Raw genomic sequence first — 16,202 nt, forward strand, 5'->3', positions numbered from 1 at the left:
ATAATATTATAATTAATACTATATAATAATATAAAACAAGAATATAATAATATATATATTAATTAAAAAATATACATTGAATTTACCGAAAAACAATTTCACATTTTTGTAGTATTTGTACATTTACGTAAGTAAAATATCTGAGAGAATATCTGAGTTCCACGTCTAGATATCTGTTACCGAACAGGAGCCCTTCGGCTACTTCCGTCGGCTATGTCATCCTTGTACTGTCCTCGTGCCTTCTCCTCGCACACATAGACGATCTTTCTTCTTCGTCTGACGACATCGCGCGTGAGGTACCAGAACCAGCAGCGGAAGGTCGCTTCTGATTGGTCGGTTGGGTGTCGGACTCGGCGGTGACCGAATATATATAATCTGTGAATGTGCAGCTCCGAGTCGGCAGCAGGACGTTTTAGTGTCGCACATGTAACGGAGGAAACCGAATAAAGAGCGTGGAAGGAATGAGAGACTGAGAAGAAGAATAAGAAGAAGAAGGCTGCAGTCATTTCTTCTTCTTGAGAGCTGAAGGAGAGCCGGCATCAGCGGGGAGGAAGAAAAGATATGTGAGTTAACGTTAGATTTCATCTTTGATTAAAGCTGCGCGTGGAAGGCGGATGTTATAAATGAGCCGTTAGCCGGTGCAATCAAAGACTCGTTCGTTCAAAGAAAATCGTACTTAATGGAGCTTTATGTCACATTCTGACCATTAATATAGCAGCAAACTAACTATTAGCTGTGAGAGGTTTGTGTGTGTTGTCATGGGAGCTTCTCTTTTCTTTGTTTACATAGCCAGCATAACCTCGCGTGCTTCTTAGTGCGTGTTAGTGCACGTGAGAGCGTGCCTCACTTGCTAGCGTATGTGCCCGCTGCGCTCATACGGAGGTTACAGTTGATGACGTCGCGGAAGACTTGTTGAGAGCCGTCAAGAGTCAATCGAATGCTCTCCGATCTCGATGCTAACACGCATGATGCTAAGCAGGTGTAACGTTCACCCCCTGTCACGATTTTAGGCTAGTTTATAAGAATGCTAGCATTACTGCTAAGCAGATTTGAACACAAAGTCACTGCAAGGTGGAAGAAGTACTCCAAAATTACCAAAATAGTAATATTACAAACATATTTTTCTTGAGTCAAAGTACAAAAGTATTAACTTCAAAATGTACTTCAAGCACAAAACAATAAAAGTATACAATATGCAGAATGGTCCATTTCATAATAATGTTTGTTTATATAATTGTTTGAATGCTGTTAAGCATTCCAACTATTGTTATCCTGTTTCTTTATTGTTGGAATGCTGTTAAGCATCCCAACATTTCTAACCTTTAAACTTTTTGAATTATTAAGCTTTTAGCAACTTTATTTTTGAATGGGATCTCTATGGAGAATATTTACAAATCCTCTTAAACTTCTTCAACTTTCAAATCCTTCAACTTCCTCATACTTTCAGCTACAGACACCATTTCAACTTTTAATGCTACTCATACTTATACTGCGAATAATACTTATACTACTACTACAACAAATATCACTACTGCTGGAATTCTTTTAAGCTACAGAAACCGTTCGAATATCAAAATGTTCAGCTCTTTCAGGAGAGGGGTGATATAACTTCATATTTGTAATCTTTCAACTTTTTGAATTATTCAGCTTTTTGCAATTTTTTTTAAATTGGATATCAATTTTCAGCAATGTTTTTGAGATTAATTTCAGCTTTCAGCATTCCAACGCATTTTCAGCAGGAAATGCATTTTCTAGTTGCAGTATAATGATCTATTTACTGATGCGATCATCACTGCTGGTAGATGTGAGGCTAATTTCATGGATATTTAAATCGATAAAAATGTATTCGTTCATTACATATCACAATAATAATCTCAATCTGCAAAGCACAGTTAAAAGTACAATACTTGGAAGTATAATGTAGCAGAAAAATGAACCTCTTCTGTTACATACGAGACCTTTTTGTTTTTAATAGACTTTTCAAACTCATTCACGACGTCATTATGTAATGACTTGTCAGATGAGTCTGAATCAACACAAACCACTTCAGTACGTTTACAACTGGACTCGTGTGTCTCCTTCGGTGGGCAGATAATTAAAATCTCATTAGAGATTGGCAGATGGTTGACTGCAGGAGGCCGTCAGTGCCGGTGAAAGATGGTGTCCGTGTATTCAAATGACACCACGAGCTGGATACGACTTTGGGCTTTGCTATATTTGCTGTAGAGGAATATGACTCCTGTGACAGCGAGGGGGCCGGATCTTTCTTTATTTAATGTTTTGCAAAAACACCGGTTCATTTAATGGATGAAAAAGTCTTTATCGCACAGGTTCAAACGTGAACCAAAATACTGTTGTGGAGGGCTAAACTGTGTGGTATGCAGGTTCTGCTTCAAGATAAACATTAAGATTAACAAACTCAAAACAGTGACTGTTGTCAGGCATTGGTCAACTCTTTTTCTTGGCAGACATTCTTTTCGTGTTTTTGCTGCCAAACTAATTAAGGAAAACCAATTATTATCCAGTCAAATCAGTTCAACAAGGAAACTGGGCCAGTAGTACAGTGTGTGTGTGTGTGTATGCCCAGTAAACCTGTTTGCTGTTAAACACCCTCTGGTCTGGGCTTGCTTCCAGCCTCTGCACTGCTCTTATCTAACATTCTTTATCTCTTCCTCAACGTGTCTGTCTCTGTCTGTCTCTCTGCCTGTCTGTCTGTACCTCTCCGTCGCACCTCTTCCTCCGCCTCTTATTTATTTATTCCTTCCTTTTTTCATTAGTTTCACTCATGTTATCTGTGTAAGCGTGACTCTGCAGATCCCCCCCCGCTTTATCTCTCCCTGAGGTCACACTGCTTCTCAAGTGTGTTTATCTGAGGTCACACTGCTTCCTTAAACTTATGAGGTCAGTGTGTTTGTTAGTACGGTGTTTGTTAGTACGGTGTTTGTTAGTACGGTGTTTGTTAGTACGGTGTTTGTTAGTACGGTGTGTGTGAGAGTACTGTGTGCGGTCTGTGTGACTGTGCGTGCGAGTACGGTGTGCGTGTGTCAGAGGTCAGTGGAAATGTACTGACTGACCATTGTAACTCATTGTAACTGGCCTTAATGATTAACTACTTCACCCTGCTTTCTCTCAGATAATGGAAGTTATCTTGACGTTGCATTGATAAAGAACTCATATTAATAATGATGTCTCTTTTCTCTCCTCAGATAAATATGGATCGTCACGATACAGAAATTATCCCCGGGGACATTTTACCCGTAGTGATCATCGGTAAGAAAACACACACACGGTTGATTTTATGCAGCAAGAAAAGAACCTTTTTTAAAGGAGAAAGCCGGTAGATGTGTGGAGAACTATGACGCAGCACAACTCCCCTTTTTCCTACCTTCTCCCAAGCACCCGAACGCACCAAAAAAAACAACCGTTCGCTCTCTCAGCAGCATTACAAGGTAACTATGAAGTAAAACCATCTCCAGTGCAACTGGATGGAAACAAAAATATATATATCTTACAAATAAGAGCAAATTTTGCCAAATGTCGTATTGATCTGCCAAAAATATTAAAGTGAAGAAGAAGTGGCAGAGTAGTGAGCGAGGAGTGTTTCAGTGCAAGTTATTTCAACATAAGCAGCAGGTTGCCGAACACACGGGTTGCTAAATACAATATCCTTAGAAAGTGTTGACATCGGCTGCATGCGGCGTTGCGCGAACGTTTCCCAGCAGAGCGATGATGAATGTTCCTCAAATATATCCTCAAATATTCTCAGTTTTTGTGCGATTGAGCTCAGAATTTGTTTAGTTAGTTGTGACTGACTGTGTGAAAACCATTAGTCATCATGAGCAGGCGAGTTACGGCGACTTTGCATTTTGGATTCTGCCGAGTCACCGGCTGCTCGTACGGGTTACTGTGTGGCATTCAAAACTTGCTGAGTCATGCTGCAGTTTTTATGACCGTGCAATAGTATTTTAGCCGTTTTGTCTTTTCTAAAGTAGCTGTTTTATTAAAATAATGCAGAAGACAGATCATAAACAACCCCCCCCCTCCCCCTCCCCCTCCCCCTAATTGCACACACTAACACAGCTAGCAGTTGCCAGTGCAACTGGAAACCAGTCACATTGCTTCCACTGCAGCGACCTGACGGTCTCGGTGACGCTCTCTCTCTGTTTTTCCAAAGGTAACGGCCCGTCGGGGATCTGTCTGTCGTACCTGCTGTCGGGTTACACACCGTACCTGTCTCCCGAGGCGTCTCACCCCAACCCGCTGCTGAACAGCAAGCTGAGGGAGCAGCCGCACCTGTCTCTGCTGGAGCAGGTACGTGCAGAGTAGATTATCATTTTCATTTCAATAATTGAACTGGATTGAATGCATATTAATTGCAAATAGAAGATAGGCCACAATTCCAACAGCTGTACAGTAACAGTGGAAGTTAATATGAAGCCGTACAGTAACGGTTCATTGAAACATTTTCACGACAAAAGGGAAAGCAATATGTGCACGAGCTGGATGCTACTACCTACTAAAGCTCTTCTTGATGTGTCAGTGTTATGAATGCCTGTCAACCAGAGTATATTTATAAATGTTTATTCTTTTAATCAAACTATTGTCTCTCATTCGTTTGTGTCATTTAAGGTATACTGTATGCTTTGGAATTCTCATTGTTAGTGTAAATACTACATTTTCTCACTTTTTCATGTGTACACCGAGATTTCACAAAATGTTTGGTCATGGAAATTTGGCTTAAAGTCATGGAAATCCATTGGCCAAAATGTGTATGAACCCTGCCTCCCTGTCCCAGGACCTGGAGTACCTGTGCGAGGGTCTGGAGGGCCGCTCGTCCAATCCCGTGGCCGTGCTCTTCGACTCGCTGCTGCTCCCCGACAGCGACTTCGGGCTGGACCACACGTCTCCGCTGGCGTGGCGGTACGAGCCGGAGCGGGCCGTACCGCACCTGGTGCTGGGAAAGGGTCCGCCTGGAGGGGCGTGGCATGTACGTATCGCTGCAATACGGGTTATTTAGATAAATAATAATATAGATAATAATAATTTAGATAAAAAATAATATGGATAATCATTTATAATATTGTATTATTTAAAAGAATATATATTATTATAATTATTATTATTTAGATGCATTTTGCACTTACATTTTAAGTGTTGTTTTAAGAATTTCATCAGAATATTTTACATTTAAAATGGGGAAAAATAAATGTGTTCAGAAGAAAGGATATGTTTAATGAGTTTAAAACAGCAGAAATCTTTTTCTTTTTTACTCAATTGTCTGTTTTTAAATGGTGGTTTTGATAATAATGTGTATTTACTCAGAAGTAGTATTAGATTTATCTTTCTGTAAATATGCTGACATGTTAATAAACCCATTAAACTAACGCTGCAGTCTGCTCATGATGCATTTAAATGAACAGAAGAACAGCAACTGAAACTTTTTAAAATGTTACCAGAATACCTTGAAAACAACACAGCAGATCAATCCAGCTGAGTGATTGTGTTGTTGTTGTTGTTGTTGTTCCCAGGCTATGGAGGGCTCCATGCTAACCCTCAGTCTGGCTAACTGGATGGAGCTTCCTGGACTCAAACTGAAGGACTGGATGAGAGAGAAACACAGGTTTGTCCTCAGTAAACATTACAGTTGACTCACATTACTGCTCGTGTGTTTAAATACACAACGGGGTTAATAAAACACTCTGGACTTACAGTCGTCACACGTTTCCTGGTGTTCTTTTAGTCCAGAGAGACTCGTTCACAGTTTTTAAAACGTATGTTTGTTTTCTCAGGTGAACAGAATTTAGTTTCTTTTTTAAATCATGAAAGTTCTCTTTCATTAAACCACCAGGAAGTACAACACAAAAACAAAGAGTGTGTTCATGCGTGACTCTTCCTTGCTTTGTTTGTAAAATGACTCCCGGGTGATTTACATCACATGCTGTCAAAACAAATGATTTGAAGAACCTTTAAACTTCCTGTTCAGCTCTTTCTATCTATCTATCTATCTGTCTGTCTGTCTGTCTGTCTGTCTGTGTGTGTGTGTATGTATGTGTATATATACTGTATATATTCTGTTCTTTTTAACAGCAGTATTTCCTTTACACAGTAGCAGTTAAAATACAGTTATGATGATTCTGATAATAGATATTCAGCCGGTGTTCACAACTTTATTCTCATGTGTGTAATGATGCAATTTGAAATATACACCTTAAAAACTAGTCAACATATGAGAAGAATTAGCATATTGTAATGTTGTATAATATATTTGTGTGTATATATAATATAATACAATATCATTTTTTATATATAATTGTTTTCCAGAAATGTCCGTAATGACCGCGCCACACCAGCAGAGATAGCCTCGTACTACCAACACTACGTTTCCCAGATGTCCCTCGAGCAGAACTTTGCCTGCGGCACCACCGTCACCTCGGTCAGCAGACAGCCCGGCGGTGACCGGGAGGGGGCGCCGCCGCCCTGCTGGAGAGTGACGGGACTGCAGCGCAGAGAGGGGGAGGAGCTAGGAGGTACAGCGAATAAATAAATAATTAAAATCAACACTCCTGATTATAGCGTGTTAACCTTCACTTCCCGTTTCCTCTCCTTCCTTCCTCCTCCCTAGATGGCTCCGCTGTGTCGGAGGAGGTGCCTTTCTCCATGTTGGCCCACAACGTGGTTCTGGCGACGGGCACCCACGACATCCCGGCCCGGCTCGGCGTGGAGGGCGAGTCGTTGCCGTACGTCTGCCACTCCTTCTGGGAGCTGGAGGCGGCCATCTCCCGCGGCGAGCTCGACAAATCGTCGGACCCCGTGCTGGTGGTGGGGGCGGGGCTTACGGCGGCCGACGCGGTGCTGGCCGCCCACCACCTGAACACGCCGGTGTACCACGCCTTCAGACGCTCGGTCAACGACCCCGGACTCATCTTCAACCAGCTGCCCAAGCTGCTCTACCCAGAGTACCACAAGGTGAGGAAGCCGACATTTAATGTCAAGTATTCAACGCGAACCAGTCATTATCCAGATTATTGGAGATTCATTTCAATCTTAAAATTCTTTTTTTCCTGTTTTTAAAAAACAAAAACTCGACTTTTTAAGGTCTTTATTAAAACTTTTCCATCCACTACAGAGTAAAAATTCAAAATATTTTCTTTTTACTTCAAATAACTATTTATTAAAGTGTCTCGCCAAAAATTAACTTTTACAAGATGACATTTGAACACATCATGATAATGTCACACAACGTTACCTTCGCCCAATACTCATTTTTTACGATTTGGAGCTTGAACACACCACAATGTAAGTGAATGGAACCTCCGTTGGCGTTAATTGTCGACTCCCGAGAGACGCCGTAGTCTGCAGAAGAGCATGTGAATGATTTACGATATAATATTTCTACGAGTCTGATTTTTTTTTTTTTTTTTTTTTTTTTTTTTTAATTTATTTATTTTTAATTATTTGTTTCCAAATGTTGCTACGCTGTTAGCTCCGTTATTTAGCGTTCGGCTTGCCGATTTCAACGGATGTTTTGTTCACAATGTGGCTTTATGAAGTAAAGCGGCTTGAGAGCATAAATGACGAATCTCCAAATCACATATTTTTACCCCTTAATAAAGGTCACATTTCATCTTTATTTAATTTAATTAATGAGGCATTCCACTTGCCTGACTACAGTTTACTTACGTTACTGTTGATCCCTGAAGTTGCATCAAACCCACTCTTCTTGATCTTCGGCGTCCAGATTCACCAGATGATGACTCAGCAGCAGTACCAGGCGGACCCTCCACCACAGGACCACGCCCAGAACCTCCACGACCCCTCTAGCTCTTCCTCCCTCCCTCCTCTCTCCTCTTCATCTCCTTCCTCCTACCCGGGTTACCTAAGCTTCCCGCGCTACAGGGTCGCCGCGTTCCGACCCGACCGGAAGTGCGTCCTGGAGTCTGACTCCGGCCAGCGGACCGTGGTCCAGATCTCCAAGGCGCTGGTTCTGATCGGCGCCCACCCGAACCTCTCCTTCCTGGGCGACGACAACGGCCGCACGCTCTGCGTCTACCCCGAGGAGCCGATCACGTGCCGGAGGAACCCGATCGAGGTGGACCCGTTCACCAACAAGGTGGTGGCGGCGGACGGGCCGGGCATGTACGCCATGGGGCCGCTGGTCGGCGAGAACTTCGTCAGGTTCCTGAAAGGCGGAGCGCTGGCGATCGCGAGCGACCTCGCCAAGTCTCTGAGGGAGGGGGGCGGGGGGGATCTGACCGCGGACGGGTTCGTGGACAGAAAGGAGGTCTGCGGTCTGGATTCGTAGCAGGAAGAGAAGCTAAAGACTCTGAGCACAAAGTAGGGAAACGAAAAACGCTGCTACGTTGTGAGACGGTTGTGAGAAAGTGACGGTGCGTTTGGGGTCCTCCCCGTTAAAAGGATACCTGGAAGGCCGTAAACTCAGCAATACTGGATTTTTAGAGGCTTGTACCAAAAGCTGCATTTGAATAATCAAAACTCTGTACAATCTATATCAATCTTTATATAACGTTTTTGGATGATGATGATTCCTTAAATATGGTTATGAAGAATCATATGTGCTTTTTGTTAAAGGGGCAAAACTACTTTCAGTGCCATCTGGTGGTCAAACGCTGTACTGCAGACTCTCTCTCTCTCTTTCATAATGACCTCAGATCTGCTGCAACATTTGGCGTCCATGTGCCAATGTGTCTTTTTAACATTTATTTATATCCATATTGTGTCACACAATAGCTGCTCGACATGGCCGGGCTCATACCACCAAACATACGAGTGTAGAACCTGTAAATGTGTACATTTCTTTTTAAACCTCACGAGGTGATGAGGACCGACAGGAGGAGATGTGGGAAAGAGGAAGACAGTGACTAGAAAAGAGACTGTCGAAGAAGAAGTCCTTTTTCAGTAATTCTGTTCTGTTTGTTTCCTGGTTAACCAATCGGCATCACACTTGACCAAAACAGCCTCTTTTATTTTTATTTAATGAATAATGTACGATGAGGATGATTTCACATGTTTCTGTGGTGAAACCTCAGACTCTCGCGACACTACTGTGATAGTTTTCCACGAAACGAACTCCTGCTCGTTTCTGTTGCATCATTCTCCGTGTGTGTCTTTTGTATATTATGGGTTTTGTGTGTGTGTGTGTGTGTGTGTGTGTATATGTGTGTGTGTGTGTATATTTTTTTGGTGCTTTATGTTTCTATGTTATGAGTTTTAAGCCACTGTACTGACCGGATATCTTTGTGGATCTGACTATCATGAAACTCTTTTATACTTGGTAGAAACTGAAGAGAAGCGTCTATATCTGTCTCTGATTCCTCGTCGTGGAACGATGAACGACTGATTCCAGCGGCGGTTTTTAAACGATGTTCTTTCTCTTGAATCTTCCACACGTGTGACTTTTATTATAACAAGAGGAGATCCTCTTCTGTGCTTCTGGTTTCAATCAAATCATGTTGAGTTCAACGATATAAAAACATTTTCTCAGTTTAGTTTACGTTCTTTTTTTCTTCTGCTACTTTCATGATGTACTTTTTAAAGTATTTTCACCACAAACTTTAAAGTTGTGGTTTTGTTTATCAGACGAGTTGATGCGTTCAGGAACAACAGTTTGACGGTAATTCATTATTTATGAATATTCCATTTCTCCTTCAGTTCAAACCACCACCACTTATTGTTTTTAATACCAGATTTGACAACAGGTTGTTTAAATGATGTGAGAATGGACGCCGGGTTAGCTAACGCTCATACTTCTCATGTGCTGAGTCTGAAAAGTGGATTTGATGCTGAAGTGACTTCATCTTGAGTTCTCTCCACTGACCAGCAGGGGGCGACTCCTCACTGACAGATACTGAGTGAAAAAGGTGAATCCTGGCCCGTTCATAGTGGAAGAAGTACTTTTAGTCAAAGTAGAAATACTACAGCGTAGAAATACTCTGTTACAAGTAAGAGTCCTGCATTTAAAAAAGTAAAGGTGCAAAATAATTTGTATTAGAAATATTTAGAGGCCCCTTTATTACATATAATACTCCATATAATACATGATTAAATAACTATGCTTTTTATTATTGATTTGAATCTGCAGAGTAACTAGTAACTATACGGCTGTCAAATAAATGTAGCGGAGTAAAAAGGAGGCTGGAATAATCACAGAATCACATCAGTGCTTGAGTAAATGTACTTAGTTACTTTCCACCACAGAGGGATGAATGACATTAATTCATTAACATGATTTTTACTGGTTTAACTGGTTTTGAGCGTTTTCTTTGTGATATGAAACACTTTGATCTGCAAGTCTTGCGTGTGTTTTTAAATATGAATTATATAATAATTATATAATATGACTGCAGCATGTCGTCAACCCACTGAGTGAACCAGGCCGCTGTTTAAAAATAGAACAAATAGGATTAATTGTATTTATTACATTTTACTGCTGTTATCATTTGCTGCCTGGAAACCAGCCTGGTGTTTGGTGGGTACGGCTATCGCGTGATTCAGCAAAACACACACACACGCACACATACACACGCACGCACACACACACACACACCACTGTGGCATGCTTGTTGCCATGGTAGTCAGAAAGGAAGGCTGCCGGTGCTGTGACTCAGCTTGTTGCCGGGTGAATCAGCTCGATACACCGTGACTCTGTTTTTATTATCAGCCGGTTGCTACAAAATAGAGTCATAAATATGAGCTGATGTGTTTGATGAAATAGAAGTCAGTTACAATGTATATTTAAATATAATGGCCTTCTTATATATAACATTATTATTGGGTCAATGAACAGTGGTTTCCTGTCACTTCCACTGGATTCTGTTGGTGCTTTTAACAGTTAAAGACAAAAGTTGTAATGCTGTAAAATAAATAAATCTCACAAATTAACTCACATAGAACGTTCGATGTAAAAAGTACAAATAACATAAGGATGTAAGACTGAGAGATGGAACTCGCTTACTCTATGATAGCACCCCCAAACCACAAAATGTTGCTTTAGGTTACGTACAATTTGACAATTGTCATAATTTCCAGGGAGGTTTTTCTTTCAGCCTAAATAATGTGCGAGGACATCTACAACAAATCTCTAGTCTCTTTAAATCGTCAAGAAATACCAACAATTAGCACATTTACAGTTAGGAGCCCATGTTGGCTGAGGGGCCCCAAAAGGAGCCTCTTAGTTCCCTCGTGTGTTCGTCTGACGAAAGTCCGACTACAGTCCGACTGCAGTCCGACTGCAGTCCGACTACAGTCCGACTGCAGTCCGACTGGTCTGGGGTTTGCTTGAAAACAGACTAGTTTACACAACGTATCGTTCAATGTCTGAACTCTGAAGGAACGAATGTTTAAAACTGTTTCGAATGACGGTGAAATACTGTCAAACAGAACGAGAAAAACTGTGCAGACTTTTCACCGTCTCTCCTCCAAAAAGTGACTCACAGTTGTGTGAATAATGAAAACGAGACATTGAGAGGAAGTTTAAACATCACCCACTTCCTCACCTTCACACACGGCTGACTGTCTGTTGAAGAAAGGTATAAAAACTGTCCTGAAAACAAGTCCTCCAGACCTGAACACCAACCAAGGCTGCAAAGTTAAGTAAATATTCTTCTTCTTTTTTTTGTCAGATTACATATATATTATTTTGGGCTTCATAGCAAATGTTCAGTGGGCCTGTAATGGTCCACAGGCCAGATGTTGGGAACCAACATGTATATATATACTGTATATATACATTATATATACATATACACTATACATTATATACATATACATATACAGTATACATACATATACAGTATGTGTGTGTGTCACCTCCAGCTAAAAGTGTAAAGTTTGTTAAACCTTAACTCCGCCCCACCGGACCGCCGCGTCCTCGTTCCACAACGAACCTCCTCCATCCAGAGACACGCAACAGCGTCAAGCGAAGCGAACTCAGCGCCAACCGGAAACTAGTAGGCCTTCAAAATAAAGGCATTGCTTTTTTCAGTTTATGAAAAGTAGGATTTGTTACATTTGTAGTTGAAAACAGCTAGAGAAACACAAAATAAAAATATATTGTCATTAGCTTAGTTATCATTTTCATTAAATGAATCGAACAATTATAAAAATGAGAATAACTGAGCCAGTAATGTAAAGTTAATGATTAACAGGTTTTTAAAATTTCTTAAACAAAACATAAAATAATAAATATCACAAAATATAAACACAACTCCTCCAACCTAAATTCCACAACTTGTCATCACTACATACACAATATAAATGTCAACATCGAAATTTGACTCCGTTGCTCCCGACATACATACACAGAAATAAAACAAAAAACAATGTAACAAAGGTAAGTATAAACATCTAACTTATACATATACATATATATAAATATATATATATATATACAAAAGTATATAAAACACAACAACAATGACAATAAAATGGAGAGAATAGTTTAAAATATATAAAATAAAAATAAACAAACATAACAGAGATAAATAATATTACAGTGCAGGAAGAGGCAAAAAGCCAACTGGGCTATGAAGCCTCCACCTATATAATATTAACATTTTACAATATTACAGAGAACATAACATGAATATGCATGATATATCACTGTATAGATCGATAGATAGTTACTTTATTAATACCGCAAGGCGACATTTTTTCGCTACAGCAGCATGTACAGGTAAAGCAATAAAATATAACAGAGTAAAAATATTGAATATAAAAATGCAAAATATATGCAATAAAAATAGCAGAGTAAAAATATTAAATGTAAAATTTCCCAATATTTAGAACGAAATAGAATCATATTAAAATTAACTAACTAAAAACAATAGTGCCAAGATTTAACCAAACAAAACAAACAAACAACCAACACGACGTAAAATATTATATATATACACTGTTGTATTGCTAACTTCATTTAAGTAAACATCTGAGACGTACTTCTTCCATCTCTGCTCAACCTCTATGAACGGAGCCACACATATTTTTTATCGCATGGAATAAAAGCTTTTATTGTGAAACTCTGGTTCCGGATGTGTGTTAGCGCCACTGTGGCTAACTGTGCTAACAGCGATACGCTCTCATTCACTCCATAGTCAGGACTCCCATTGGAGTAACTGGAGGCAAACGGCGGCTCCTCTCGTCGTTAAAAGAAGAAGAAGAAGAAAACTACGCAAGAAAAACAACGTGAATTCTCCCAGATACGCGTCAGGAAACAACGACTTTTTGGGGTGGATTTAAATCAGACACGAGCCGTATCGATTTTTATTTTTGTGGGCCAACTGATTGATCGCGCGGACCAATACGTGTTTTGGAATCACACACACACACACGCGCGTGCACACACAGGTTGCTAGCGGAGTTGACGCTAACCTAGCTAGCCAAGTTAGCTAGCTGCGGTTAGCTGTGTTTTTCCTTTTTCATTTTTTTTAGACTGGGCTAAAACTTAAAATACAAACAAACGGGCGGACATTTTTCCAGACAGGGTGCTGTATGGTTCGGGCATGATGTGATGTTTCTTCGGACGTTGTTTGTCAAGTTGTCCGGCTGTGGTAGCTGGCTGAAGCCTGACGTTTAAGTTAAGGTTTCTCTCGACCTGGATTTAACTCCTGGAGGTTTTTCCATGTCGTTTTTTTTAAAGGTGGACTTTACCCTCAGGGTGTTATAACCCCCCTCCTCCCTTAATTAAATAAAAGAACGGCTCTATTGATTCCTACTTTTTGGAGTATTTAAAAACTTTGGCTGGAAGTTTTTGTTTTTTTTTGGAGGTAAAAAAAGTTTTTGGGAAGTTTTTTCCGAGCTCGTGGAAAAAATGGATGCGGGTATAGAGAAGGAATGCAGCGCCTTGGGAGGGCTCTTCCAACTCATCATGAACGACATGAAGGTAAAGAAAATATAATTAAATTCACGTTTTACATTTGTAACATCTAGTTCTTTCCTTTGCATTTTATATGTAGGAGTTTGTCTGTTTTCTCTTGATATTTCTCTTTTTATTTTCTTCTGTGCTCTTTCATCATCTTTCTTTCACACAATGTAACTTTTAATTTCTCCCTTTGTTCTCTTGTAAAATACACACACTTACTTTACTTCCACCCATGAAGGCGACACCCAGCAGTTTTTAAATTACAAACATTGTTTACTTGAGTTTAATGAGTAGGTTTATGGCTGCTCAATTCATTCTGAATGGAGAGATTTATTCCTGCATTGCTTCACTTTTACATTTTTACTTCCTTAAAAAATATAAAAGCCATGTTTGCATTTCTTCCTTTTTATGATGGCTGTCACAACCATGTCACGCAGGTTTGAGTCACAAAGTGCTCCGAACACAATGGTATTATAATGATAAAACTGTGTAATTTTAGAATAAAGAGTCCCAGAAATGAATGAGTAAGCTTGAGATACAGGTTATTATTGTCTGTATTTAGAATGAGTGGATGTGACTGCTACTGATGTTGTTTGGGTAATGAATGAGCAGAGGTTAGAGCTGGTAGTGGGCCATCTGAGAGGGATTCTACCAGCTGTGTGCTCTTTGATGTTTGTGAAGCCGACTGCCCTTTGCTGCCTGTCTGCTCTCAGATGTTCATCGTTAGCAGCCTCTTACTTTTCCAGTCGGCCCTGAACACATCTTTTTTTGGTACCAAATATAGGCAGGAAGAGGCTCTGGTGATTGTGGAGTTGTTGGGTTTTCCTCCAACAAAGCAATGCTCACTCATGCAATTATTATTTTTTTGACGACTAAGCGATTAGTGGCTTTAAATCGACAGATTACATTACATTACAGTCATTTAGCAGACGCTTTTATCCAAAGCGACTTACAATTCAGTCTATCACATTTCTACACCGTAGGCACAGCTACGGGAGCAATTTTGGGGTTAAGTGTCTTGCTCAAGGACACATCGACATGCGACTAGCAGAGCCTGAGCCGGGGTTTGAACCGCCAACCCTCTGATGGAAAGACAGCCCTGCCACAGTCGCCTTCACAGATCTGTGAAGTTTCGCGTCAAAGAATTGCACAAAAGCACCACTTTCTTCTTTACCAGAGATGTGTTCATGAGTCATTCAGCATACAAAAAGGCATAAAAAGCGACTACACACGAACAAGTTTAATGTCTTTTCACAAACATGTGGCATCCGTGCATGTATTTGATAAGCAACAACGAACAGTTGACTCATGCCAGAAGAACGCTGGTAAACAAAAGATAATTAAATACATGAAGATGAATTCGTCACTTGTGATGAGCTAATTGTCAGCTCGTAGTATACTTCTGCCCACAAAGTACTTAATTTAAAGTCTGTAACGGTTCCGTGTGTATTTCCGATGTATTTCTAGATGTTTTTGTAGTAGTTTTTAAAACATTTACTGTTGTACTTGCTGTTAGTGTTGCATGTATTTTTCAGCTCGTAGTTCTTGTTCACAGTTCTTCAATAGACACATTTAAAAGGCCCTTATGTTTCTGAGTTGTTGTTAATCAATAAGCTTGTTATGATAAATGTTTTCCAGCTTCTCTCACGTGAACAGTTTCCTCAGTCTGACGTGATAGGAACTGAATATCTTTGGCTGAACACACGCAGCGGTTTAAAGGTTCTGCGAAACTCTGATGTTCATTTTTCAGTCACTCTTTGATGTTTTCAGACCAAACGGTGAGACGTTGTTTGTTGGTTTACTCTGATGTCTCTTATTGGACAGCTTGTAATGCTGGTTGGCTTGTTGTCTGAAGTACTGCACACACTCTCAAAATACCACAAAAACACGAGTCAATACTCGTGAAACTACTTCTGTGGTAGTACTCCTTCCCCACGTGGAGTCAGATTTACTGAGTAAACCATTTTTATAATAAAGTTAAAATCTCCACACCGTCACCAATGTTCCTCAATTATGATCTTTTATTGTTTAACACATTCGGCCTCATCCAATAACGTATTCATATTGTTATCCTAAACTTCTCTTTTCCGTCACACTAACTGGACAAACCCGTGCTCGTTCATAAGCGTTGATCATTAGCATGCTTCAGACTGACGGCCTGCTGTTGGCAGTCAGCAGACAAGAAGATAATCACGTTTAGCAGAGTCAGCAGTTAGCCGCCGCCGTCCCATGTCATGTTGCTTTTTTCATACGTCAGCGGACGACTTTGGTTAATCTCCTCGTGTCTTTAGCCCCTCTGTGGAAACGCAGACAACGGACTGAAGTA

At 40.4% G+C, this 16,202-nt stretch overlaps 2 protein-coding genes across 2 annotated transcripts in view; both read left to right on the top strand.

Annotated features, from left to right (window-relative positions):
* Positions 1 to 411: 411 nt before the first annotated feature.
* Positions 412 to 9,442, top strand: osgn1 (oxidative stress induced growth inhibitor 1). Its single transcript, XM_079297285.1, has 8 exons — positions 412 to 563; positions 3,207 to 3,270; positions 4,175 to 4,311; positions 4,796 to 4,987; positions 5,529 to 5,620; positions 6,322 to 6,527; positions 6,623 to 6,966; positions 7,739 to 9,442. Exons 2-8 carry the CDS (start codon positions 3,213 to 3,215, stop codon positions 8,300 to 8,302), a joined length of 1,593 nt encoding a protein of 530 aa, XP_079153411.1. The 5' UTR covers positions 412 to 563; positions 3,207 to 3,212; the 3' UTR covers positions 8,303 to 9,442.
* A 4,368-nt stretch (positions 9,443 to 13,810) lies between these two features.
* mtss1 (MTSS I-BAR domain containing 1) overlaps positions 13,811 to 16,202 on the top strand; it is a 40,052-nt gene continuing 37,660 nt past the window's right edge. The window contains 1 exon segment of the mRNA XM_079266375.1: positions 13,811 to 13,897. Within this exon segment, the coding sequence (XP_079122501.1) occupies positions 13,826 to 13,897 (72 nt within the window). The 5' untranslated portion in view covers positions 13,811 to 13,825.

This window comes from Melanostigma gelatinosum (genome assembly GCF_949748355.1).
Source record: "Melanostigma gelatinosum genome assembly, chromosome: 3".
NCBI classification, from domain to species: Eukaryota; Metazoa; Chordata; class Actinopteri; order Perciformes; family Zoarcidae; genus Melanostigma; species Melanostigma gelatinosum.

Coding starts and splice junctions, on each gene's coding strand:
- osgn1 (XM_079297285.1), top strand. CDS start 3,213: ATGGATCGTCACGATACAGAAATTATCCCCGGGGACATTTTACCCGTA. Junction 3,271..4,174: donor TTTACCCGTAGTGATCATCG/GTAAGAAAACAC, acceptor GTTTTTCCAAAG/GTAACGGCCCGTCGGGGATC. Junction 4,988..5,528: donor CGCCTGGAGGGGCGTGGCAT/GTACGTATCGCT, acceptor TGTTGTTCCCAG/GCTATGGAGGGCTCCATGCT.